Raw genomic sequence first — 26,690 nt, 5'->3', positions numbered from 1 at the left:
CTGGCTGCCCACCCCCTGCGCGAGAGCCGAGGCAAAGGGGAGCCGGCGGGGGCGGCGCGGTGGGAGCCCCCAGGCAGGTGGAGGGAGGCTCAAGGGGCCTTCTCAGCCACGAGGTGGCAGCACGACGCTCTGGCCCCAGCCGCGCCTTCCTCTATGGTCGCTGCGGGGAGACAGGCACTGGAGACGGACGCTCCAGCCTTTCTCTCTATGGTAAGAAACCTCATCACAGGGCGCCGGCGTCGCTGGTGCTGGTTGGGTGGCCGCGAGTTCGGGTGGGAGGTGCAGGAGCGGCGGCCCGGTGAGAGATGCGGGGCCTCGAGGGGGTGGGGCCAGCGCCAGGTGCCTGCTGGGGTGTTAACTGGTGCGGGAGAGGGGAGCTGGCGCCGCGGCCGGGGACCCGGGAGGGGCGCGGGGGTGGGGGTGGTACAGGCTGTCCCGGGTCCCGTGCCCTCCATGTCTCTTGGGCAGAGCCCACCACCCTGCTGTTGCTCCCGCCCCCAGATCCCAGTAACTGGCCTGGCCCAGACTGGTCAGTTCCTCCGCACAGTTGGCAGCGCTCTGCGTAGTCGGTGTCACGCCCCCCCCTTCTTTGCGTGAACTTTTCACCCAGCCAGAGGGGAGAGAAGCATTTTTTAACAATTAGGAAAATATAATTATCAAACCCAGAGAAGTGGCTGGGGGACCCAGGGTAGGTGTAGCTTGAAAGTGTTTAAGCTCACTTTTAAAAATCAGCTTGATTTCAAGATGACAGTACCCATTTAATCTGTGACAATGCAGGAAATCCCAAATCTTGATATTAGAAAATTTAAGTAATGGGAAAATGGATTTCATGTTTGCTTTACTTCCACTCACACAGCTCTGTCATGTTTCTGCTGTTGTTTCTTCAGGGCCATACATGGGTGTTGTATTTCATCTTTCACTTTTTTCAAGTTTCTCTGCCTTAAAGTGTTTACAGTCTAAGGCAGGGGTGGGCAAACTGCGGCCCCGGGGGCCACATCTGGTCCTTCAGACATTTTAATCCGGCCCTTGAGCTCCCACTTGCCTCGCTCCAAATGTGCTGCGGCTTTTTGCAGTTCCCGGAAGCAGCGGCATGTCCCTCTTCCAGCTCCTATGAGTAGGAGCAGCCAGTGGGTTCCATATGCTGCTCCTGCCCCAAGCGCCAGCTCTGCAGCTCCCATTGGCCAGGAACCGCAGCCAATGGGAGCTGCAGGGGCAGCACCTGCGGATGGGGCAGTGTGCAAAGCTGCCTGGCCATGCCTCCGCATGGGAGTGGAGGGGAGACATGCTGCTGCTTATGGTTGTTGCTTGAAGTAAGCACTACCTGAAGCCTGCACCCATGGTCCCTTCCTATGCCACAACCCCCTGCCCTAGCCCTGATCCCCCTCCTGCCCTTTAAGCCCCTCGGTCCCAGCCTAGAGCACCCTCCTGCACCCCCAACCCCTCGTCTCCAGCCCCACCCCAGAGCCTGAATCCCCAAATGGAGCCCTCTTCCCCCCCCCCCCCCCCGCACCCTAACCCCCTTCCTCAGTCCAAACCCTCCCACAACCTGAACTCATTTCTGGCCCCACCCCAGAGCCCTCACCCCCTCCTGCACTCCAGCCCCCAATTTTGTGAGCATTCATGGCCCACTATACAATTTTCATACCCAGCTGTGGCCCCTGGGCCAACAAGTTTGCCCACCCCGATCTAAGGCCTCAATCTTGGAATGAGCTCCAAGTGGGTCGACTTTCTTTCCCATAGGATGCGTATTGCAGGATCCATTGTCCTGGTCCCATGAACCTGTACAAAGCCCAATTGATTTAATTGGGATGCTGTATAGGTGGAGAGATATATGGTACTGGATCCTGAGGCAGGACTGTGGCCTTGGAAAAATAGTATCTCACTGCATATCAGAACATGATATGATTACTAGAGGCTTCTTATTGCTGAAACTACTTTATATGCCACCGTTTGAATATATGCACTGTAAAAATGATAAACAAAAGAAATAGTATTATTCAATTCGCTTCATACAAGCACTGAAGTGCAATCTCTTTATCTTGAAAGTGTAACTTACAAATGCAGATTATTATTCTTTTTTGGTTACATAACTGCACTCAAAAACAAAACTGTAAAACTTTAGAGCTACAAGTCCACTCAGTCCTACTTATTCTGCCAATCGCTAAGACAAACAAGTTTGTTTACACTGATGGGAGATACTGCTGCCTGCATATTATTTACAATGTCACCTGAAAGTGAGAACAGGCAATTGCATGACACTTTTGTAGCTGGCATTGCAAGGTGTTTACATGCCAGATATGCTAAACATTTGGTCGCCCCTTCATGCTTTGGCCACCATTCCAGAGAACATGCTTCCATGCTGATGATGCCCGTTAAAAAAATAATGCATCAGTTAAATTTGTGACTGTACTCCTGGGGGGAAGGAATTGTATGTCTTCTACTGTGTTTTCCTGCATTCTGCATATATTTCATGTTATAGCAGTCTCGGATGATGACCCAGCATATGTTCGTTTTAAGAACACTTTCACAGCAGATTTGACAAAACGCAAAGAAGGTACTGATGTGAGATTTCTAAAAATAGCTACAGCACTCTACACAAGGTTTAAGAATCTGAAGTGCCATCCAAAATCTGAGAGGGACGAGGTGTGGAACTTATTTTTTAGAAGTCGTAAAAGAGCAACATTCCGATGCGGAAACTACAGAACGCAAACTGTCAAAAAAAAAAAAAGCCCAACTCAACCTTCTGCTGGTGGCATCTGACTTAGATGATGAAAATGAACATGCGTCAGTCTGTACTGCTTTGGATCGTTATCAAATAGAACCCATCATCAGCATGGAAGCATGTCCTCTAGGATGGTGGTTGAAGCATGAAGGGACATGTGAATCTTTAGCACAACTGGCACGTAAATATCTTGCAATGCCAGCTACAACAGTGCCATGCGAATGCCTTTTCTCACTTTCAGGTGACATTGTAAACAAGAAGCGGGCAGCATTATCTCCTGCAAATTGTAACCAACCTTGTTTGTCTGAGTGATTGGCTGATCAAAAAGTAGGACTGAGTGGATTTGTAGGCTCTAAAGTTTTACATTGTTTTATTTTTGAATGCATTTTTTTTCATAATTCTACATTTGTAAGTTCAGCTTTCATGATAAAAAGATTGCACTACAGTACTTTGAGGTGAATTGAAAAATACGTTTTTTGTTTTTTACAGTGCAGATATTTATAATAAAAAATAAATATCAAGTGAGCACTGTACACTTTGTATTCTGTGTTGTAATTGAAATTAATATATTTGAAAATATAGTAAACATCCAAAAATATTTAAAATAAATGGTATTCTATTGCTTAACAGCGCAATTAATCACGATTAATTTTTTTAGTCACTTGACAGCCCTAATTCTTATTTCTGATCCTAACGTTTGGGTTTTTTTGTTTCCAGAGTATTCCTATGCATATTCAACTTATATAAAGAAATGACCACACAGGTAAACACACAGGAGTAATTAAACTAATCTCTTTAGTTTGATATGTGACCATTTTTATAACATGGATGTTTTTTCATTTCAGTACAGTATTCTCTTCAAGCAAGAACAAGGTGAGGCGATACTAACGTGGTATTGTGCTGTTAATTTTTCTTAGCTAAAATCTTTTATTTCCTTGGATGATTTAAAATGAGTACTAACAGATAGATTTGTGAAATGTTGCATTCTCATTAAATCTAAATCTGAGTGGGTTTGCTGTGACCACAGCTCCCTGGATTCTGTGGTTCTATAACATGTGCCACAGAATCTTGCAGCAGAATCCCATGCTTTCATGAGTAACAGTATTCCCAACTGCAGATACCATGAGCTTCCTCCCTGACAACTTTTCCATTGTAGTTATGAATTGTCAATACAAACGTCTGTATCACATTTGATTTACTGAGCTCCTAGATTTCTAACACAATGAATACTATACTATACTGATTTTTCATTTTTGAATCTGATTGCTTTTGTTAAATTTCCCTGTTTTGTTTTGTAAACTACCTGAACCTGACACAGAATTTCAAAGTCTGTTGGACTGAAATATTACAGTAACCAGTGGTGGATTAATAAATTTGGTGCCCCTAGACCCTCAAAAAATTGCTCCCCCCCAGCTCACCTCTGCTCCCCCGCAGTAAGCCAGGGAGGAAGGGGGGAAAAGAAGAGTTGTGGCATGCTCGGGGAATGGCAGCAGTGGAGTAGAGGCGAGCTGGGGCAGGGAGTGGTTCCCTGCCTCCCCCTGCCCCCCAAGAGTCACTCCCCACGCCCGCCGGCCCCAGCTCACCTTTGCTCCGCCTGCTCCAATCGTGCTGCTACTCGCTTCTCCCTCCCTCCCAGCATTTTTGCACAGCGAGCCTGGGAGGGAGCAGGGAGAAGGGGAGTTGTGGCACGCTCTGGGGATGGCAGCGGAGATGAGCTGGGGCAGGGAGCGGTTCCCGGCCCCCTTGGGTTACTCCCCGCACCTGTGGGCTCCAGCTCACCTTTGCTCTGCCTCCTCCAAGCGCACCATGACTCGCTTCTTCCTCCCTTCCAGCGCTTTCGCGCGGCAAGCCTGGGAGGGAGCTGTAAGGAGGGAAGAACGGCGTGCCTAGGGGAGGAAGTGGGCTGGGGATTTGAGGAAGAGGCGCAGTTGGGGAGGGGTCGCGAGCAAATTTGCTGCCCTCTGCCTATGCCTTGTTGGCCTAGGTGATAATACGCCGCTGGCAATAACCAGAAGTTTTGCTGCAGAATTTAGGTCCAGCTGGCTACATGGTTCACATGGCCTTGACCAGGACTTGCATTGTGCTATAGGTAGAGTCTTACATGGCTGCTGCCGTCAGATACCGTGCTTGCTAGCTTTCCATTCTGTTCTTTCTGTTATGTATATGTTCTCAGTATGACATGAGAATTATAGGGGAGAGGGGAAGGTACTGTTAGCTGATTCCGCACATTATTAGTGCTTCCTTCTGCTTATAGCAGGAAGTAAGAACAAGCAACTGCTGTGGGTAAATACACCTGCTTGATTCCAAGAAACACCATTGTTTTCTCTCTAATATTTGTGCTCTCTTCCAGCACATGATGATGCCATCTGGTCAGTTGCATGGGGAAAGAATAAAAGAGATGGTTCTGAAACCGTAATCTCTGGATCTTTAGATGATCTAGTGAAGGTCTGGAAATGGTAAGTGAGGGGTTCAGTAAACATTGGTTAAACTGATTAACAATTGGAAATACAATGTAAAGTAGTGCAGAAATACAGTATTCTTTCCTTTCTCTAGCCCCCAGAACATCAGTAGCTGTGCACTGCACAGTAAGTAGCAGAGCACTTTGCTTTGCTGAAATGGGGGCTAGGGCTGGGGAAACAAGCTGGAAAAAAAGGTTGTAGTAGTGCTATGCACAAACTGTCTGCTTTCACTCTTCACCTGCAGTCAGTTCTCCCCTTTTGCTGTGCAAAAGGTAAGAAATGCTTTTTAAAAAAAAAAAAAGAAGGGGGGGAAGCTGGAGGTGGGTGCAATACCTGAAATTACTCTTAATTAGTTTGTTTTTGTTTGTGTTTTTAACAAAAGGACTGATGAAAAATTAGATCTACAGTGGACTTTAGAGGGCCATCAACTGGGTGTGGTATCAGTAGATATCAGCCACACAGGTACCATTGCAGCATCCAGTTCCCTAGATGCTCATATTCGTCTTTGGGATTTAGAAACCGGCAAACAGATCAAGTCCATAGATGCTGGTCCTGGTAAGATCTTGGTGCTAAATTGGTTATTTGTAATCTCTGCAATGTGTGTATTTGTACAGTACAGTACAGAACAAACATACTAGCTGGGAGTGAATAGCTTTTTTTAATAGTGTCACAACGGTCTCCTTCCTTTTGTAAAACAAGGATATGAGATTAACAGGCATTCACTTGCATATACTTTACCAATGCACACTATACTGGTATAAACCAGTGTTAAACTGATGTGTCTCTGTTTGGGATTGCACTGATAACAATCTATTTAAAAACTGATTTTAGTTAAACTAGTGCAACTTCTAGGTGTTGACAAGGTTTCCATGTAATCCAGCTGGCTTTATTCACTCTCTCGATTGTGACTATTTTTTGTTGAGGATGCATAAGGCAGAATCGAATCCAGTTATCTCATAGGTGTAGTGATCAGAAAGTCTAGTGGTGGCAACAAAACCCTATTCAAATATACAGTGATGGCTGAGATTTGCCTATTAAGAAGGTCCCAGGTTTGCTGCAGGTGCACTTTGAAACTCAGTACTGTACAGAGGGTGCTTGTTTATGAAATGCATGGCTATGTCCGAAGGTGCAAATCAGGAAGAAAAAAAAAAAGACTTACGTCTAGATAAACCTTGACAAGCACTGAATTCCAATTTGGAGGGCATGAGATCTTAACCAAAGGATTTAAATATTATAATAAGGAATGTTGGTAGATCAACCTTGTAGGGTTGGAGAATGAATGACTAAGCACATATATAAAAATCTGTGAGGCACACAGCACCAGGCTAAGTAGATAACTGTAAGAAGTCACCATGTAATTCTGTTTCAGCGAATAATGATCTGTTCTGCACTCTTTCCTTCTGTCTGTAAGTGCTTTCTGTCTCTGTTGCTGGGCCAGCTCTCCAGTGCTACTTCTGACAAAGGCAACAGTTCTTTCTTCTAATGGTTTTCAAGCAAATAAGAGGATTTTTTTTTTAATATTTTTTTTGAAAGGCTACGACAGCTAATGCCATTTAACAGTATTAATGTGCTGCTGTTCTAGGAGGATGCCCTAAACTAAGATCTTCCTGGAAAATGTCATCTGTGATTAAGCTGAAAAACCAGCCCCTTAAGTGTTTGTTCTGTCAGCTTTTGTTAGCTTGGTGTGAATTTAACTTTTGTGGCTGAAGTGCAGGGAATAAACTATCTGTGAACAGGTATATGTGGAATTAACATTGTTGGCTAAAAACTATAAACAGGATTAAATATACCAAATATTTTTTCTTTTTTGTACAGTTGATGCCTGGTCATTGGCTTTTTCACCAGATTCCCAGTATCTTGCAACAGGAAGTCATGTGGGAAAAGTGAACATTTTTGGTGTTGAAACCGGAAAAAAGGAATATTCTCTGGACACTAGAGGGAAATTCATCCTTAGCATTGCATATGTAAGAATTTAACTGATATTCTCTTCTGTTAAAGTATCATCCTTGTAATCTGCTGTAAATCACTCATTTTCTGATGCTGTATTCACAACGTTAACAGGAACCCTTATTTAAAAAACAATAACACAGACTTCCTACCTACCCATCATCCACTTCTAGGCAATAACCTCCTAAAGAAAGCACTTTACTTCTGCTTCTAATTGCCATTGGCCTTTCCTGTGTATATATAATGGTCCTTTGTTCCAACTTAACTGATGAATTGGACCAGCCTTAAAGGTAATACAAGCTCTCTATAATGCTCTTGCTCTTCCAGCAATGATATCAGACCATTACAGATACCAATTAAATCTCTGAATTCCCCTTTAGGAGGTACTTTGTTGATGGTGAAACTGAGGCACAATAAGTTTGAATAACTTTGCCTAGATGAGACAGAAAATTATTGAAAAGTGCACACTCTTTACTGTAAATTATCACAATAGAAAATCCCCCATTGCTGTACATCAGAATGAATAATGCATCTAGTAAAAGAATCAGGCAGATGTCCTTAATGTCTATCTGGAAAAGTCACTCCTGCTCTTGCTCATGTGCTGCTTATGAATTTCAGTCTTAGATCTTCAGATTTTTCTGAGCCCACCATACTAAATATCTTGCATGGCAGATTGTTTTGATGTCATCTTGTCTCTTTTCACCTTCCCCATTCTCCCAATACAAAATAAGAGTAATTATAAAATGTGTAACACATCTATTGTTACAGAGTCCAGATGGAAAATATTTAGCCAGTGGAGCAATAGATGGCATCATCAATATTTTTGATATTGCAACTGGAAAACTTCTGCATACGCTAGAAGGTAAGTCTTGGAATGTTTGCAGTGTGCAAGTTATAGCTTTAGTCCTGATTAAAATGTTAGTTAAGAAACACTTTAACACTGTATGATGGGTTGCAATGTCAGGTTAGTTTGTCCATCTTGAATGTTCACTTACAAGCTTATACTGATGGCCAGGTTTCCAAGATAGTCCACCTATATCTGTGCTCTGAATTAGCCACCATCATTTTTATGGTTCTAAATGCTGAAGTATGAGTGGGACCCAATTGTAAATCTTCAACATGCACCATGGATGTGTCTTAGAAAGCATATTCAGTAATGCTTAGCTGGATTCTTCCTAACAAATCAGTTTAACTTTCCCCGGTGCTAGCAAATAAAGCTGGTCTGTCAATGCTGCCTAACTCCTTCTCCCCCTCCGCCCCCATTGTATTGATATTAAAAGGTTAGTTCCCATGGGTAGAAGAGAGATGGAACACCTTCCCTCTTGTTATAGAATATTGCAACTCTCTAACAGGGATGAAGACTCTCTTAAGTAGTTTATGCAACCCCCTTTTTAATGTAATCTTAGAAAATATGTAAAAGACTAAAGATAAATCACACACAGAGCATGATATGACTTCTGATACCATGGTGCTGATTTTTTTTCTGTAGTTCTTCTAAGTAAGAACCATAGCTGTAAAAACATGGTAATCCTGTGTGGACATGAATATGCTCTGCCATGAGGGACATGAGTGTTCAGGAACCTTCCAGATTCCTGATGCACTTACCCTGACTGTATTCAGAAGAGTTTTGGGAGGCAAGGGTGGAAGTAGCCTAAGAATGAGGAACTTAACAATTGTTCAAATATTTAAACTGAAGAGTATCTCCTTGCTTTTTTTGAGGAAAGATATTATCCTGACTTAAACCCTCTCTAATCATTCTTCTTACCAATGATAGAGTATTTACAGATCAAGCATGCCTATTCTGAATTTCAGGCCATGCAATGCCAATTCGCTCATTGACGTTTTCTCCTGATTCCCAACTACTCGTTACAGCTTCAGACGATGGATATATCAAAATCTATGATGTGTAAGTTGTTTCACAAGACATGATATAAAACTAATATTCTAAGAAGCTGTAGTGTCCCAGAACAAACTACTCCTCTGGGAATTCTGCACTACTGCACATATGTAATAAGCCCCGCAGATTTCTAATTTTTCGCACAGAAAAAAGCTTCTGCCAACTTTGCTGCAGTGCTGCCCTTTGCCCATCAGAGGGCGCTGTGGCGATAGAACAAAGTTGCAGCTCCCTGCAGCGAGCGGTCATCCACGGTCTCCATGTGGGAAGCTTCCTAACAATCTCTCCCTTGCCCTCCCTCCCCCCCAAAAAGAAAAAAGTTCCAAACTTTTCCCACCAATACTCAATGGTCTTCCAAGTTCACACCCAGGCTCCTTCCCAGCAATTTACTTCCCTCTCCCTCAGCCCCTCCATTACCCCGACTCCCCCAAGCTTTTGCTCTGATTCTGAGGGGTGTGGGAAATATGGTTATGTATTGTAGTTTAAATGAATTATTACTCAGAGTTCTGTTTCAATATGCCAAGTAAGGAATCTATTTGTCAAAAAACATTTTTTTTGTTGTCTATATTGTTTTAGACATACTTGCTGACAGGTATTTTGAAATAACTGACCAAAAATAATTGAAACAGGTGTAATTATATTGTGTTGTTTTGACAAATAAAATACAGAATTTTGCAGAATGTTAAAATATTGTGCACAGAATTTTTAAATTTTTGGCGCAGAATTCCACCAGGAGTAAGAAACCAAGCATTCAAGTGTCTGGAATTATCTTGAACAGTGTAGTTGAATCAACTATTTATTTTTTTTAAATCTGACATTTTAAACTGTAAAACACTAAATCCTGTGAACTTGGACTCTTTTAAAAGGGTACAAATGTGGATGGCAGATCAGGCTCAGAAAATTGATGCCCCGCTTGCCGTATCTGGTAGTTCAGTATACCTACCAGCCTCATTTTTATCCTTATTTTTTTTGGTCCACCTTTAGAATTTCTGCTTCATGCCTAAGATATGCTGCCTCATTCATTGTCTTTGTCTTCACACTCCGCTTGAGCCCTTGGCTTTCTCCCTATTGCTGCCCTCTTTTCCTGTAGTCTATCACTCTCCTGACTCTCTGTGGCAATATCTTCTTCCTCCTGCTATCTGGGCTTTCTTTGATTCCCACCAGTCTGGCTTCTGTCTTTCCCCCTTTGCTGAAACATCTCTCAAAATCACTACCTACCTTTTCCTAGCTAAGTCAAAGGTATTTTATGCTCAAATCCTAGGCCTTGTTAGTTCAAGCACGCTGACTGGAGGAGATGCTATGTCTCAGATAACCGTGACCTAAGCCCCCAAGAACTTGCCTGAAATTAGCACGTGAAATGTTAATGCAATTCTTTTATTATATGGTGGCTTAACTCTAAACTTTTTGTCTCCCATAGACAACATGCAAACTTGGCAGGCACACTAAGTGGTCATGGATCCTGGGTATTAAATGTAGCATTTTGTCCAGATGATACTCATTTTGTTTCCAGGTATTTAGCATTTTTAATTTCTGTAGATTTTTGTAAAGAAACTTAATCTTCCATTTATAAATGAAGGTTGATCACACTACATAGATAACTTAAGAGTGGAACCTAGATAACTTGTATTAATGAGTGAAAGATCTGTTATAAATTACTATGGGCCAGACTGATACCCATACTTACATAGAATAGTGCTTTATACACACCATCTCATTGACATCAGTGGGACTTCTTGTGCAGTTGAGATACTTCTGCCTGTAAACAAGAGTATCCTAATCTGGCCCTCAATTTCTGTAAAGTAGCAAGTAAGTGAACATACCTAACTGAAGGCAAAGATGCTGATTCTCAAAATGCATGTTAATTTATTTTAACAATTGTAGCTTACCTTCTCATTATTTAATGGAATACTGCAGACTACTCAACTGTGCTTTCTTTAGCTAACCATTATGCTTCAGAAAATTGGTGATTTGCTGTGTTTGGCATTCTCATTTATTTTATACGCTGTTCATATTAAAATAATCGCAAATTGAGGCCAGTGTTTCTAGAACCTGCTGGTAGATCTTCATTTGTTCTGTTGCTTTCCACCTAATTTTGAGGGTGTGGTGTGTTTTTTTTGTTTTAATACTGTGGTATCAGATCTTTGGTCTCTTAATTACAGTATAATCAAATTGCTACTAATTCAGATTTGATCTAAAATATTTTCCAGTTCATCTGACAAAAGCGTAAAAGTTTGGGATGCTGGAACAAGGACCTGTGTTCATACCTTCTTTGATCATCAGGATCAGGTATATTAAGAATGTAGAACATGTATAATTCTCAGATCTGGTCATCTTATCGAGATATATTTACTAATATGAAAACTTCACTTCGGGCTTGTCCAAATGCTTAATTTGCAGCAAGCTGGAGTGTGAACTTGCTGCGCGCTAAGTGTCTGTGTGGACCCTGCTGCCATACACCAGAAGTTCCCTAGTACGCTTTAATCTACTCCAGTTTTGAAGCAGGCTAGGGTGGGGTTGATTTACACCCTGTCTTGCTGTAAACTAAGTTTTTTGTTTTTTTTTTAATAAGCAGGTTCTTACATTTTTTAATTGAAATCCAGGCTCCATTGAAGTCAAAAGCCCATTGAAATCAGTGGGGCCAGGATTTCACCACTAGCCCTTGGGATAGTGCACTAACATTTTAAAGCTCTGATGGTATTTGAGAATCGCTATCCTAGAATCTATTTTTTTTTCCCCCAAGCTCCCAGGCTGACCTTTTCTAAGTACTGTAATACTTTTTACAGCCCCAAACAAGAGGCACAGGGTGGTGAAATGGAATCTCATCAGTCTATATCAAATCAATACATCTTTGCTACCCTCCTATTTTGGTTCATAGCAAACGAGGTGAGGGTGCTCTGTATGTAAAGAAAAAATATAGACTGTTAAAGGCAGTGGGTTGGTGTCTTTTCCCCCCTAATTATGTAGGAAGAAATTCTGAAAGCTTATTTCTTCTTGAGGTTTTTTCTCAAAAATCGGGATTATCAACTCGTTTGCTGGGAGGCCTTCTTGGAATTGGAGCTCTCACTGAAGTGGTAGCTGCCTTTTGAGACCAGGCTGGAGCTAAATCTTTACCAAACTAACCTCTTTCTTCCCAAACATTTTGGGCATTTGAATTTAAGTGTTAACAAAAACAAATCAAAAAGGGGAGTGTATTTAATTCAAAATAAAATAATTAAAAACAAATAAACCAACCCTCTCTTCCCCTATTAGTCAGGTTTCACTTCCTTGGTAGTTTGTGCTGTCAACTCTACTAAATTCCCCATTTTCCAGGGAGTCTTTGATAATTAAGAGGGAGTTCTAATTTTTAAAAAAGGTAAAATAAATGATTCTTTTTCTTTTTGAGAACTGTCTGTATTGATGTCTTGCTCTCAGGAGGCTAACACACAGGCATGCCCTTCCAGGTGTGTTAATGAAAAGTGGTGATGCAAATGACAGACTTCCCAAAATAGACTATTGAAGACAGCCCTTTTGGCAATAACAGGCTAATGTGCTATTTTTAATTTTTTATCTTAGACCATGTAACATGACTAGGAATAGTTTATGGACTGACCAAACCTCTCTAGGGTTTGTATTAGTACATAAGTCATTAGTTGGCTGTCTGGGTTTACCTGCTGCTGAAGGTGGCCATCCTTCAGCCTGAGGCAACCTTCCATTTCCTTTCAGCCTTGCATTTCTCATGCTGTTTCCTTTTCCTTTCCTTTCCTGAAATTACTGTAAAACTAGTTTGGCTTGGAATGGAATAGGCTAACACAGCTACTGAGAGAACCAAACTTGTTGAAACTGATTCACATTAGAATGACCATTTTATACAAATCGCCTTTCATTCATTATTCATCCAGGCTGTTCAGGAACAAACTGTATATTCAGCTAGATGGGTGCAATAGGAAGATTATTGGGTTTTCATAGTATTTGACAATATCAGGGTTCAGAAGATGGAAAGTGAGGCTAGTGCCTTTTTCAGACAGATGGCAGTCTCTACTGTGCCTTGGTTATCTCAACAGCTTTGCATTAGTAGTGGAACTGATAGTTTAAATATATCATCCCCACTACTTGGTGACTACTTCAGATGTGAAACAGTGGCATCTTGTTACCCACTTTAATGAGCTATTGTTTGCCCTCTTCTATTTGCAGGTCTGGGGAGTGAAATACAATGGAAATGGTTCCAAAATTGTATCTGTTGGAGACGACCAGGAAATCCATATCTATGACTGTCCAATTTAAATATGCCGAGTCAGACATATTGGTTAATTATGTATGTATAGGTTTTCAGGATTACTGCACTTCTCATATGTTGCCACTTACTTTAAAGATGCTTCTGATTATTTTGTTAATGTGATAATGCATTTTAGCAATGCTGAGCTGAATCTTTGACTATTGCTACAATAGAAAAATCAAAATATACATAAGGTTTCTATGTATCTTTATCACTTTACGTTTGGCATGAAAGAACTCTGCATTTTTAAATAGAAGTTACTATTGTAGTTACATATAACTTCACTGCTTTCTCTTAAGCAGTTTCTGGAACAGTATGTATTTGGAAATATGTACCCATGTGAAGTAACTGCTTACTTAAGCTACCTCCTATTTTTCTCTCCAGAACTATATAAATAAATTTGAATCTGAAATTGTTGACTGGCTCTGGCTGAGGCTTAATTTAGGAAACATTACTGGCTCTTAAACCATGTCTACATGTCAGACATGACAACTGGCATGCTGGTGCTAAATAGTTGTCCTGGTGATGTGGGACAGGGTCATTTAAGTTAAACATACTCTAGCACCTGTGCTCAGGGCACATAGTTCACTAGTCATGGTGTATCGACTTTAAATTTAACCCCCACCCCCAACTTAAGTTTAGATTCTCTCTTTATTGGATGTGTATTAGCTGTAAAAGTTTTAACCCATTTCCAAGCCTGATGTCCTGACTGTGAACTGATTCTTGAGGTGTGGGGAATTTGATACATGGGAAAACATTTCCTCAGTGTTCCAGTTTAAAATTCAACTTTTTTTTTTAAAACCTATACAACCAAAGCAAGCTGTAGAGGGGAAGTTTCCTTTCATGTCACTGCTTAGATGACCTGTTTCAGGGAGTTCTTTAAATACAGTCTTATTGTAGGGCATATGGTATGTAAGCTATTGATGCAGATTGTTTCTGCTTCAAATTTCTCTCCTGCTGTAGGTTTTACTAGAGTTTTTTTTTCAATTCTACCTCAATGCTGAATAGTTATCTACAAAGTATACCATCTCTTGCTTTCTAAGGTTGATGCTACCATTTGCTACTTTTATAAAATAAAAGCTTAATTTCACTCTTTCCCCTATCATATATCCTCTAGACAAAGAGAAGTATGTATGGTCACACTGTGTGTGTTAACTACCAGTTTGAGGAAATACTAATAGAGCATCTCACCTTTAAATGTTTAACAGTTCCAGGCAGTATGTAAGACAATTTTAAGTGTCCCTGTTAAGTTTTATCATTGACACTTAATGCTGTGTCAAAATCTTTACAGTAAAATAACTTCCATAATTCACATTCTATAAATGTTATTCTTCCCCTCTTTATGTAAAAACCCTGTTCCTAGCTCTATTGCAGGATTAGGTATAGGTTTTTAACTGTAGCATCTATCCTATGTAGTCTAAGTAACAGCCTGCTTACAGTTCGTGTTACAGGCATAGGCTATCCCAAATGTGTAAGACAGCTACTTTAATTATAAAGTGGGCTAACAGTAAAAACTATAGCGTGCTTCATGTAGTGGTAGACAAGTACTTACAAGCAAAGTATGGCACTCTGTGGTAATGTTCAAAGGGGACTGGTTTTTTTTGCTCCTCTTCCTACTGTAGGGATGGGCAAAGTTTTTGGCCTGAGGGCTACATCTGGGAATAGAAATTATGTGGTGGGCCATGAATGCTCACAAAATTGGGGTTGTGGTGCAGGAGGGGGTGAGGGCACTGGTTGAGGGTGCAGGTGAGGGACCAGAAATGAGTTCAGAGTGCAGGAGGGGACTCAAGGGTGCAGGTTCCAGGCAGCACTTACCTCAAGTGGCTCTCAGAAGCAGCAGCATGTCCTTTCTCTGGCTCTTATGTGGAGCTGTGGCCAGGTGGCTTTATATGCTGCCCTATCCACAATCAAGATCCCTGCAGCTCCCATTGGAGTGCCAGAGGGAGCATGTAGGAGCCAGAGTGGGGCTATGCTGCAGCTTCTGGGAGCTGTGTGGAGTGGCCCTGACCCTGCTCCCCGGATGGAGTGCTAGAGTGGAGTCATGTGGCTGCTTCCAGGAGCTCCATGGTGCAGACCCTGGCCCTGTGCCCTGTAGCAGGACCATGCAGCTGCTTCTGGGAGCCATGTGGAGAGGACCCTACCCTGCTCAAGTGCTGGAGCAGGGCAAGCCTGAAACCCCGCTTCCCAGTGGGAGCTTGAGGGCCAGTTTGAGACAGTTGGTGGGCTGCATCTGGCCCACAGGCTGTTTGCCCACCTGTCCTACTGAAAGCAAGAGCTGAAGGTTCAAGCCTTTATTCTGCAGGTGGAAGTCTTAGGTAAGATCAGCTCTTTCCTTCTCTGAAGCTATTAATTCCTTTAGTGTAAAAGGCAGGTAAATAGAACAGAGTAGGGGGTTATTATACAGAAACTAAATCAAATTGCGTACAAAGGGCTTGCCTTTTTATACCACACTGCCAAATGCTTTTATATAAACAGCAGCTGTATGATGACCTCTAGTGCCATCTCAGGTCTTGCTGATTCTCCATACAAATACCCTTGGACAGAGCTGTATACTACTAAAAACACAAGCAGCCCTATCAGCTGCATAAATAAAAACAGCTAGCTACTTTGAACTTCAACCTGTCTGGTGTCAATTTGTGCTTGTAAAATTACATATTTACTACTGCACATCAATGAAATTTGAAAAGCTCAGCTACAGGAAGCACCCCTTTCCCATTCAGCAGTAGAACATAAATCCTACACTGATTTAGACTATAGAGCTCTTGTGTGACTACAAACTGCCAAAGGATTGTAGTTAGTGAGTATGGACAGCCTCTACTACTTCTAGAAATATAACTGACAAGTGCTGATAGCCCCCATGCATTTAATCTTAATACAATCTGGAGCTTTTAGAACCAAGAGATTCTGAATAGGGATTTGTTTGGTATGATTTCCCCCTTCAGAAAACTAACTGCTACCTTATTGTAGGCTGATGCAATTTGAAACTGTCCTAGCTTTGAATGTGTCACTGAGCTAAGACAGGACCTAAAACACAGGATAGGGCAACATCTACCTGAGGCTGGCACAGTAACACTAACATTTTACAGTTTATTATTTTAACTTGGTGCTGGAATAAAACCTAGAGATCACTATACCAGGCAGGCTACTATAGTTACTCTACAGCCTAAAGGAAGAGTAGAACGGATCTTAAGGTGGAAGAATAAATTAGACAGTATGGGGAGAAAAAAAAAATAGGTACCTATTGAAAATACAGCACTTAAGTTCCCTTGGCCTGTTAGTACAAGTGGCAGATAAACTAATTTCTCCACTCCCTCTAAAGGTACTGTGAATTACAGAGGGGATTTTGGGAAGTCTTAGGGCCTTCTACTCACTATTTGAGGCAGGGAAGTGGAGGAAGTAGGGTCTTGTACTTGGTTTGTGTAAAAGAGAAAGCTGAGTTCTGGCTATAATACCCCCTCAGGGGGTATTATAGCCAGAACTCAGCTTTCTCTTTTCCAATTTAGCTCATCACTTTGTAAAGTGTTCCAGCTAAACTGACATCACTTACCAGACTAAATGTATTCATCACAAGGAATTATATTAGTAAAAAGTTTTTCCTAGAACTAACTTTTAGACATACTATGCCTTATCCTATTTGAGTTTTTGCTACTTAACCATACTTATGCTAGGTGGTAAGACAGGCAGACCAAGCTGGTGCTCAAGTAAATGATTAATGGAAAGCTTGTTTTGTGTAGCAGCATGTTTGCCCAGAATCCATTACACTTCTGGAAATTGCTGAGGGGGTAGAAAAATAGTAGTATACTAAACAGTCTAATGGCATGTTTAAACTAAACCTTAAAGCCCTAGCCTGAACTGCATAGCAACAGAGGGAGAGACTTTGAAGAGTTAACAGGGAGACACTAAAGCAAGCTAGTTCTGAGATTGGCTGCTGGACATAAGACAGCCTCAGCTCAATATTTGGTTCTGGGCTGGCATACTGAACTAACATTTGTAGACTCTTAACAGGCTTAATGATGAAAGGCGCATAAGATTGTACTTTTAAGACAGATTTCTGCTTGGACCTAAGATGTTTATTATAGGAAACAAACTAACTTTACCATATGAAAAAATATTTACATAAGACACTAAGCTGGTATTGCAAGAGTCTTACATAAGTAGTATTGAAGTCACTCTGCTTCTTGAGCGGCACCTCACTAAAGCTGTGGACCTTTATAGCAACTTAAATATGCAGAGTCAATTTGCTCAGCTGCATAACTAGGAAGTGCTAAGTTACATATAAAGACTATGAATACTTAAATATGAATTGGTTACAAACATATGGGCAACACAGCAACTAAATTTGCTGAAGATAAAGTAAGAGGTAGTGGCTATTAAAGCCATGCAGTTTTCATTGTGAAAATTTACGTTCCCGATGACTCATCCATTCCATTTCATTTTAAGAGGTCTGGCACTGCACTCCTGTTCTGGGGCCTTCTTCATCTTCTTCATATACTTCTCTACTATTACGGCAAGTTTTCTCTCTTGGATCAAACTCTGTAAGTTCTACCTGATCCATGTCATCTGTAATCATTACTTCTTCTCGTGGAGGAAGCAAAGCTTCCAATATAGGCAGTTTCTCCCTGGGAAGCCACTGATGGTCTGGAAACATGACCTACAAATAAAAATGTTTTCCCTGTAAGTAATTCCTTGCCTTAAATATTCCATTAAATATGAAGATGAATTAGAAGCAGTGAACTTACCATAAATTGTATAATTAAATAACCTTTGTCCAGTGGAGACTTGTGGATGGGCATCCCTTCATTAAGGATACATTTTAGGTCACCATGCTTTATCACTTCACCTGCCCACAAAGAGGGATCTGGAATCAGTATACATTTTGGTATCTTTACAGCCATAAAAGCAAAGCTTTGTAACAGGAAACAGTCCTGGGTTTATGAATTTCTCTTCACCATTGCTGTGAAAGCCCATACAAACACAAGGGACAGCTGACTGTACACAAAGTGTAATGAAACAAATGTCTGTTCTCCAATCTTAAAAGTAACCCTTAAAGAATTGTAGGTGAAAATCCAAGGGGGAAGAGTTTTAGTTGGTTTCCCTTTCCGGGATTTTCTTGCAGAAAGTGTTTTAGCTCCACATGGACTCAGTAGCTTTCTGGTTCTTCACTCTAATTTTTAACTTCATATATGTTTGACTCCTGTTTTAGTTTTGGCAAAATTATAAAGCAATTAAAACCAGGATTTTATACTGGAAAGTGTCATGCAACCTCACCTACAGGCAGTGCTATCAGCTCCACCTGTAATAAAGGAAGCCAACAAGTTGGAATTGGAAACAGAACAGGAGCAAGAACTGTGAGAGAAATAACTCAATCAAATCAGGGTTGACTGATTTCTAAAATCCCATTCCTGTAACACATTCGGTGGAACCTTAAACCGTGAAGTGTGACTTCGGCCAACTAACCAGCAATTTCTAAAAGAACAAGCATAACTCTGAAAGCCTACCTGGTCTAGACGTTATAATAAGGACTCTATTATCCAGTGTTTCAATGGTCCTTTTGAAGCCACATAAAGACTCAGAGAGGTGAATTTTCATTTTCATAATTAAATCATGTCCTCGCCTCTGAAAGACACTATGATCCTTCTGATCCAGTACAATTATAACATCACCAGGTTCCAGGTCAGGTTCCTGATCACCTTCTCCATGAAATACCAACTTTTGCCCATCTTTCATACCTATAAATGGTAATTTAAATTAATAGGCTAACAAAACAGTTATATAGTAAGATACGAATATTGTAACATGTTTTAAGAGCTCATCAGAACTCATTTTAACACAGCTCAATTTCTGGGACAAATCTGTATGCTTCAAAGATTTACACTAATTTGAGATTGAGCTACCATTTTAAGTATTCTTACCTTTATCAATGTGAACTTCTATGATCTTTTTCTCTCTGACAACTTTACATCCATTGCACTTGTCACATCTGTCCTTTGGGTTTATTCGTTCACCTTGGCCTTTGCATTCTGAGCACATAGTTTGAATTTGCTGTACCATGCCAGGTCCAATCTGCTGAACAAGAACCTGCATTCCTCTTCCTTTGCACATGGGGCATTTTTCTATTGCTCCTTTCTTTCCACCATATCCTTGAGGCAGAAAGAAAATCTAAGGTCAACACCTATGGGAAAGCTATTCATTCAATACTATTCTGGAATAAAGACTGCTTGACCCTAGTTCTTAGCATTAGAATTACCAAATCCACATTCTGAATTTAGTTCACACTCCCCCCCCCCCCGCTTCCAAGTGTTACTGCATGTTAAATCAGACCATTTGGCACAGTCCCAATTGCACACACTTAATTTCACCCTCTCTTCACATTTTAGCAATTTTCAATGAATGATCAGCATATTTATCATGTCTTGGAAATGTAGCCATTTGGCATTCCAGCAGCATTCTAAAACAAAGCTGTCTGCTAGAATTTTACATAATTGTTTAGTGTCTTAACACATCAAGAGATTTATGCTAGTCAACAAGTCCAGACAACTATGTAAGCATATGATGTTTAATGGACATATAAAGAAGATTTTAAGAACATACATGGTTGGTTGTTTAATGTTCTAAATGAGTGACCATCTTAACATCCTGTATCTTAATTTTATTATTGCTCCTTAGGGAACTAAGAAATCTAGGTTCTGGTCACTAATATACAATAAGGCCACAGTTTTATTTGAAAGGAATGGCCTTATTCATGGGTAAGTATAGTGTAAAAATGGTTTTCAGACTCTTTCATTGATTGCCAGCTGCCATGACAATGATGGGCTCTACAGAGATTCATGTAGGCACTCAGTGCTTCTTTCCCTTTGTACTTTAAAAAGCTGAATTTTAGATGATCCACATTACTGAAGTTCATACCTTTACACTTCTCACAGATTACATTCTTTTGTAGTGCCAACTTCCTTGTAACTCCATTATACAAGTCTTCAAGAGAGACACTCAACTGATGCACAACATTCTTGCCTTCAAGGAAAAGAGTTTAGAAATATTAAAGGCCAATACAAACATTATTAATGGCAATTTCTTATTAAAGGGTCTCTAAGCAGACTACTTGTTAGTATGTGGTCAGTCTAACTGAGGAATCTGTTTGTTACAAATTTTAAAAGCCAAATTCAACTCTGGTGTAAGCAAAAACAACTCCTGTTAGCTTCCACTGAGCTGCATCCTCTTACATGAGAATTTAATTTGGCCATAAATTAGGCAGCCATTATTAACCTCACTTTGTAGATTAACTGAGACAGCAAGACATTATAGGGACATTGTCAACATGCAATCATGTCAGTTTAGAAGCACTTTAATACTAGATCTGCCTTCATGTTCCCTCACCAGTTTGTGGCATAATTTAAGAAGTTTCTCTCCCCTATTACTAAACCCATAAAAATGAGGGATAGGCAAAGATAGTAAAACCAACTATACAGAAACTGCCATCAAAAGCACACAAGAATTCTTAGTTTTTAAATTTTATTCTCCCTACCCCCTCCAATCTTTTGTTTGTAGTGTTAGATGTTACACTTTGAAGTGTTATTTTCAAGCTCATAGTACCGTTAAGCAACTTGTCCAAGGTGTATCAGCAAGTCAGTTGCAGACCTAGAAATAGATCCTGACTCCCATGCTTCTGTTCTAGCCACTAAATTGTCTTTCTCCTCTATATTATCCATGTCCCACTTACATAACCTAGCCATGTCACTGATTTTTTTTTTAGTATCAGCTACACGTTAGAAAATTGTTTCTATAAACAACAGATCAGCTCATACTTTACATGACCTATGCTGTTGCTACTAACAATATCCACGCTAGATGCATTTTAATAAAAATAGCAATACTGCAGCACAGTTAGGTGTCTTACGCACTAGTGCATGTTAAGTTTCTACAACTTCTCTTTAGAGCTATGTACCTCTTCTCTCTCTATTCATTCGGCCTCCACCACCAAAGAACATGTCAAAGATGTCCATGGGTGAAGAGAAGTTGCTGCCACCCAAGCCTCCTTCTTTAATAGCCTGCTCCCCACCCTGGTCATGGATGTCCCTTTTCTTTGGGTCCGACAGAACTTCATAAGCCTGGGATATGAGCTTAAACTAAAAAAAGAGAAAAGAGAAAAGCTCTGAGCAACTATGACCAATGGCAAGAATAATCTACAAGTGAATCTCAAGAAAATTTGAACTGCAACAAGATTCTGTAGTACTTGTAATCCTTTTGTAGCAGAAAGCACTGTCAACAGAAAGTTGGTTAAAATGTACAGATATTACCTGTGTTTTTGCAAAGTTTTCCCCAATACATATTACGTGATTTCTATGCTGCACAAAGAGATGGTAAGTACATGTTACAACAAAGTCACATCAAGCCTTCTCAAATGTTTTCCACCTACAGCTATACATTCGGTTTGTGTGTTATTTGCTTCCATTACAGTTTTATCATCAAGGACTGAAGTATTGGCCTTTGATAGCTATTTCACTCACCACTGACCTTTAACAGCAGCAATGAAGGATTTTATATCCAGTTAAACCTGCAGGATTTAACCCTAATATTCTGGTCAAATTAAGCTTAACAACCCTTCTTTTATGAGAAAAGAGGTGCTTCACTGACATTAAGTGGTCAGAAAGTCAGTTTTATGCCTTGTCCAGAAGTGGATATATCCCTTTGTTTCAAGGGAGATTTTATTATATGACTCCAGACTTACAGTTCTCCTATTACTACGCAACAGGCTGCAGACAAAATGATGAACCATTTAAAAGCTTTTTTCTAGTGACCTGACTCTCATGTCAGTTCTTTTGACTATTAATTTTATGATCTGTATTCCTCGTGATCTGCTGTATGTCACCTGCAGTTCTTTTCCCCTGACCAAGACTCCACTGTAAGGCAGTTAGCGTTCCTAAGTAAAGAGGCTAATCTTGCATTCTTTTTGATACGAGGTTAATTTCTTAGAGAAAAGACTTTCTACACTGTTCCTGAAAGGGTTTTTAATAGCTACGGAGGCAGAGGTGTTAGATTACAATGTATTTAATAAAATGGCAAAATTCCAAAAATGGAAGACACAGCAGACCACATTACAGTAGTTCCATGCTAGACCCTGCTATTTCAATTTTTGTTCTGCACACTGCTCTTTAAGACTAGAGATACTGATTTCACTTATGCCCTTTGTTAAAGCCATTTCCAAAAGCTTCACTAAATTCATAAGCCTACTACTCAGAGTACAGCTAGTTTTCTGAGCACATAACTACACTGCTCTTGTCATTTTATCAGATGATGTTTGAGAAAGGCGCTTTATTTCTGACCATCCACAAAAAAAAATTAATGAATGAATTCCACATGGAGAGTTGATATGGCTCCCTCTGGACAATTAAGTCACATCTCCATTGTCTTTTTTTGCTGTCGCCATCACAAGCACAGCTTCACCAATTGTTACAAGTAGCGTAGTACAGCAATACTGGTAGCAGCTGCCAGTGTTTTAAGTATCATGCCATCTATCACTGCATGGCAGTGATTAAAGTGCTCATAGCAGTCATTCCAGTCTTGTTTACAGCAGAACTAACAATGATGAACTGAATTTCTTAGCAACAGGATAGCACCAACAATTCCCACAAATCAAGAGAGACTATAGGAACAACAGTGGTGTCAATCTACTTCTTCCACAAGATTGTGACAGCTGAGATAGCAATCCTCCCACCCCTTAAAGTTTATGAAAGCATGAGATTATATGCTCCAAAGATATTAGCAAAAAAGTTAAGTCTCTAAAGGGTCTGGAAAATGTATTATGCTTAATCGGGAATTCCCTTTACTGCAATAAGAACACTATATTCATTCATTAAATATAGAACAGAAGATAACAGAGGAACTAAATAATCCTTTACTCTGCACTTGTCAGGGTGGATAAAAATCAATGATTTAAAAAAAAGATTTTTTGATAAAATGGTTTTTGAGGAAAATACCCTATCTTTTTTAATTAAGATACATTATAGCTCAAAGAGATCTCATCACTGAATAGGATTATAAATTCTAATTCTATAGTAATGAGACAATATATTCATGCAATGTTTAAGAAAAGTTTTGTAAATGAGTTCCAATTGTTCATGGATTCCAATTCTGCAATTTTGCATCAGAGTCTTTTTTTGATTTTTTTTGGTTTGAGTATTGCAACTTCGAGCTCTGTAATTGAGTGACCAGGGAGACTGAAGTGTTCTCCGACTGGTTTTTGAATATTTTAATTCTTGACGTCTGATTTGTGTCCATTTATTCTTTTGTGTAGAGACTGTCCGGTCAATTGCAGACCTCAAAGTTGCAATATTCCAACAAAAAAAATTTCAAAAACAGACTCCAACAAGAAATTGCAGAATTGGAATTAATTTGCAAACAGGACACCATTAAATTAGGCTTGAATAAAGTCTGGGAATGGATGGGTCATTACACAAAGTAAAACCTATTTCCCCATGCTAGCCCCCCATCACCTTCTTGTTAAATGTTGGAAATGGGCCATCCTGATTATCACTACAAAAGTTTTTTTTCTCTGCTTATAATAGCCCACCTTAACTGATTACTCTTGTTACAGTTAGCATGACAACACCTATTTTTTCATGTTCTCTGTGTATATACATCTTCCTACTGTATTTTCCACTGCATGCAGCCGATGAAGTGGGTTTTATAGCCCACAAAAGCTTATGCTGAAATAAATTTGTTAGTCTCCAGGGTGCCAATATTTTAAGTTTCTCATGTTGACCTGGCTGACATAGTCATTTTTTTTTTAAATATTTCATGTAATTATTTTAGTTAAAAACAATTTTAACAAAAACAAACCTGATTTTAGAAAACTTGAATGTTCAATTAAATTCAAAAATTCATATGCTTGTTTTGTTAAAATACTGTTTGCTGTTGAAGAAAAAAATCCAGAATACATAATCTTATTGTTTTAGTTAAATAAAACAATTTAAATGTCTGTTTTGTGATGTTCTCCTCCTAATACAGCATGGCAAGAAAATCCTCCAAATATTAATGTTGAATTGGAGATAGTTCACCTCCCAATGACTTCATAAACATCTGCTTCAGTTACTTTTGGTAAGTGAAATAACCAAACAACCATTCATTTTCTGATATAGCTGTAAAACTAATCTGAAAAGTTTTCAAAATAAATCACTTTAAAAATGTACAGTGTGTACCTTCTAAAAACGAAACCTGCATCTATCTCTGAGTTGTGAAGAATATGTATTAAATCTATAACAACCAATAAAAATGCACTTTTATGTAGAAATCCATGACTAAATCCAGTCTTCCTGACTAGTGATTTAAATCCTGGAACTTGTAGATAGCATCTGCTATTTACAAAGGCAATGGTCACTCATCTGCACCTGGCTAAATATAACTAACTTGCTTTTCAGAGACCAATAGGATGACCAGATGTCCTGATTTTATAGGGACAATCCTGATTTTTGGGTCTTTTTCTTATATAGGCTCCTATTACTGCCCACCCCCTCCCCATTTTTCACACTTGCTGTCTGGTCACCCTAGAGACCAATCAACAATCTTGATACCCAAGTGCTCCTAATTGTTATTCTTTTGATACCATAGACATCAAGATACTGGACAGTTGAGCCATTTGTTTAAAATGTAACTGGCATCATTCATGTCAACCGAGGCAAAGCCCTAGACACAGCCAAGTAGGTGGTCCTGTAGAAAGGTTTTAAGGTAGAAATGCAGAACCAGGTTATAAAGTTAGTTTTCATGTGAGCTCAACCATCTTGCCCACCCTAGAAGCTTGCCGAAAGCAGCATTTGTTATATGCCGAAACTGAAGCCTTTTTTTCAAAAGAGCTTTTCAATTACAAGTGGCTTCTCTGAACACAGCGTGGGAGGCAGTCCTCACGCTGCAAAGCCTGGCCAGCCGGAACACCAGCAGCCATGCAAGTCCGTTTGCAGCCGGCTGGCAAACGGGTCCGTCCCTGGCCCCGCTGGCTGCGAGGGCAGAAGTAACAGCATCCTCCAACACCAGGGCTCCGGCGAGCCAGGGCCCAGGGTAAGCAAGGCCCGCCCCGGGCGGCAGGTGCCTCCCCCGCCTTAGCAGGGTCTCTCTGGCCGGGCCCCAGACTGATCGGCGAGACGTTACACCCCGGCCTCAGCTCTGTTCACAGCCAGTTGCAGGGCGCCCCCCCCCGCGCAGGCCGTTGAACTGGAGCAGAGCCCTCCCGCGTGCGCGCGCTCCGTCACGTACCCGCTCGCCCTCGCTGGGGTTCTTGTCGGGGTGGTACTTCAGCGCCAGCTTGCGATACGCGCGCTTGATCTCCTCCGAGGAGGCGCTGGGCGTCACCTGCAGGATGTCGTAGTAGGCCGTCTCCTTCACCATGGTGCCCTGGGCGGGAGAGCGACACCAGCGTTAGGGGGCTGCGGGCCGGGGACCAGCGCCTCCGTCACGGCGCTGCCAGGCCCGGCCAGGGACCAGCCCCCACCCCTACCGGACACCGCCACGCGGGACGGCCGGGCAGCTACTGCCTAGGGCACAGAGGACGCCGGCCGGGTGGCGACCGGCTCCCTCAGGCCAGGCACCGGCTGAGCCTTCCAGCGCCCAGCAGACCTGTGGGCATCCCTGCTCCCCGCCGCGCCTCCCACACGACCCCGGCGCCGCTGGCCCCGGCCGCTCTTACCGCTCTCACACTCACGAGCCCCCCAAAAACAACTGCCTTAGTGCGATCCTGTAGCGCAGCGCCCGGCCGGCTCCGCGGCTTTTATAGCGGCAGCGCCGAACCTTCTGGAATGACGCCACCCTATGTCACAGCTCTGGAACGGTCTAGAATTCCCGCGCGTGACATCACCGCCCAGCCTTTGTAGTAGGAGGAGCCGGGGCGGGCTGTGCAGGCTCCGCGGGCTGTTACCAGGCAACCGCTGCTACTACCGGCTCTCGCGGCACTGAACGAGACTGAGGGCTTGGCTACAGTCGGAGCACATGGCAGTGCTGCACGTACTCCAGCTCCCGCTGGGGATTAGCTTGCTGCGCTGTTTACTCTGGCGTTTTACAGCGCTGTATCTTGCAGCTGTCATATGGCTACACTTGAAATTTCAAAGCGCTGCCGCGGCAGCACTGTGAAGTGTGAGTGTGGTCACAGCACCAGCGCTGGGAGAGAGCTCTCCCAGCGCTGCACATAAACCACATCCTCTATGGCCATGGCTACACTTGCAAAGCATAGCCAGCGCTGCAACTCCCTGGTTGCAGCGCTGGCTGTATACCCGGTCGTGCCACCGGTGTAGTGATTCCAGCGCTGGTGGTCCAGCACTGGTCAGCAAGTGTGGACCCCATCAGCTCTTTTATTGACCTCCGGGGTATAAGGAGGTATCTCAGAATTCCTGTCCACAACAAACCGGAAGAAAGGGGGAGCTCGGAGTTCAGCCA

At 41.5% G+C, this 26,690-nt stretch overlaps 3 protein-coding genes across 6 annotated transcripts in view; 2 read left to right on the top strand and 1 right to left on the bottom strand.

Moving 5' to 3' along the window:
• The first annotated feature begins 213 nt into the window (after positions 1-213).
• Positions 214-13,691, top strand: WDR61 (WD repeat domain 61). Of its 4 annotated transcripts, none has more exons than XM_030578222.1 (11): positions 214-298; positions 3,440-3,485; positions 3,568-3,595; positions 5,073-5,178; positions 5,564-5,736; positions 6,997-7,145; positions 7,897-7,990; positions 8,941-9,034; positions 10,440-10,532; positions 11,230-11,308; positions 13,193-13,691. In XM_030578222.1, exons 2-11 carry the CDS (start codon positions 3,474-3,476, stop codon positions 13,280-13,282), a joined length of 918 nt encoding a protein of 305 aa, XP_030434082.1. In that variant the 5' UTR covers positions 214-298; positions 3,440-3,473; the 3' UTR covers positions 13,283-13,691. The 4 variants fall into 4 exon arrangements, with proteins under 4 accessions (XP_030434082.1, XP_030434081.1, XP_030434083.1 ...); XM_030578221.1 differs by having other exon boundaries at positions 231-339; XM_030578223.1 differs by having other exon boundaries at positions 249-272.
• Positions 13,692-17,322: 3,631 nt separating this feature from the next.
• DNAJA4 (DnaJ heat shock protein family (Hsp40) member A4) lies at positions 17,323-26,079 on the bottom strand. Its single transcript, XM_030576699.1, has 8 exons — positions 25,948-26,079; positions 25,518-25,655; positions 21,217-21,397; positions 20,181-20,285; positions 19,187-19,414; positions 18,773-19,003; positions 18,014-18,114; positions 17,323-17,925 (listed from the first exon to the last, which is right to left on the bottom strand). The coding sequence occupies exons 2-8, from the start codon at positions 25,647-25,649 to the stop codon at positions 17,710-17,712; spliced, it is 1,194 nt and encodes a 397-aa protein (XP_030432559.1). The 5' UTR covers positions 25,650-25,655; positions 25,948-26,079; the 3' UTR covers positions 17,323-17,709.
• The window catches only part of ACSBG1 (acyl-CoA synthetase bubblegum family member 1), a 124,213-nt gene continuing 122,632 nt past the window's right edge, over positions 25,110-26,690 (top strand). The window contains exon 1 of the mRNA XM_030576697.1: positions 25,110-25,322. The gene's annotated coding sequence lies outside the window, so the exon portion shown is untranslated. The remainder of the gene's footprint in view (positions 25,323-26,690) is intronic.

This window comes from Gopherus evgoodei, chromosome 10 (assembly GCF_007399415.2).
Source record: "Gopherus evgoodei ecotype Sinaloan lineage chromosome 10, rGopEvg1_v1.p, whole genome shotgun sequence".
In the NCBI taxonomy this organism is placed as follows: domain Eukaryota; kingdom Metazoa; phylum Chordata; order Testudines; family Testudinidae; genus Gopherus; species Gopherus evgoodei.
Note: the sequence above shows the minus strand (reverse complement) of the source record. Positions and strands in the feature narration are given on the sequence as shown.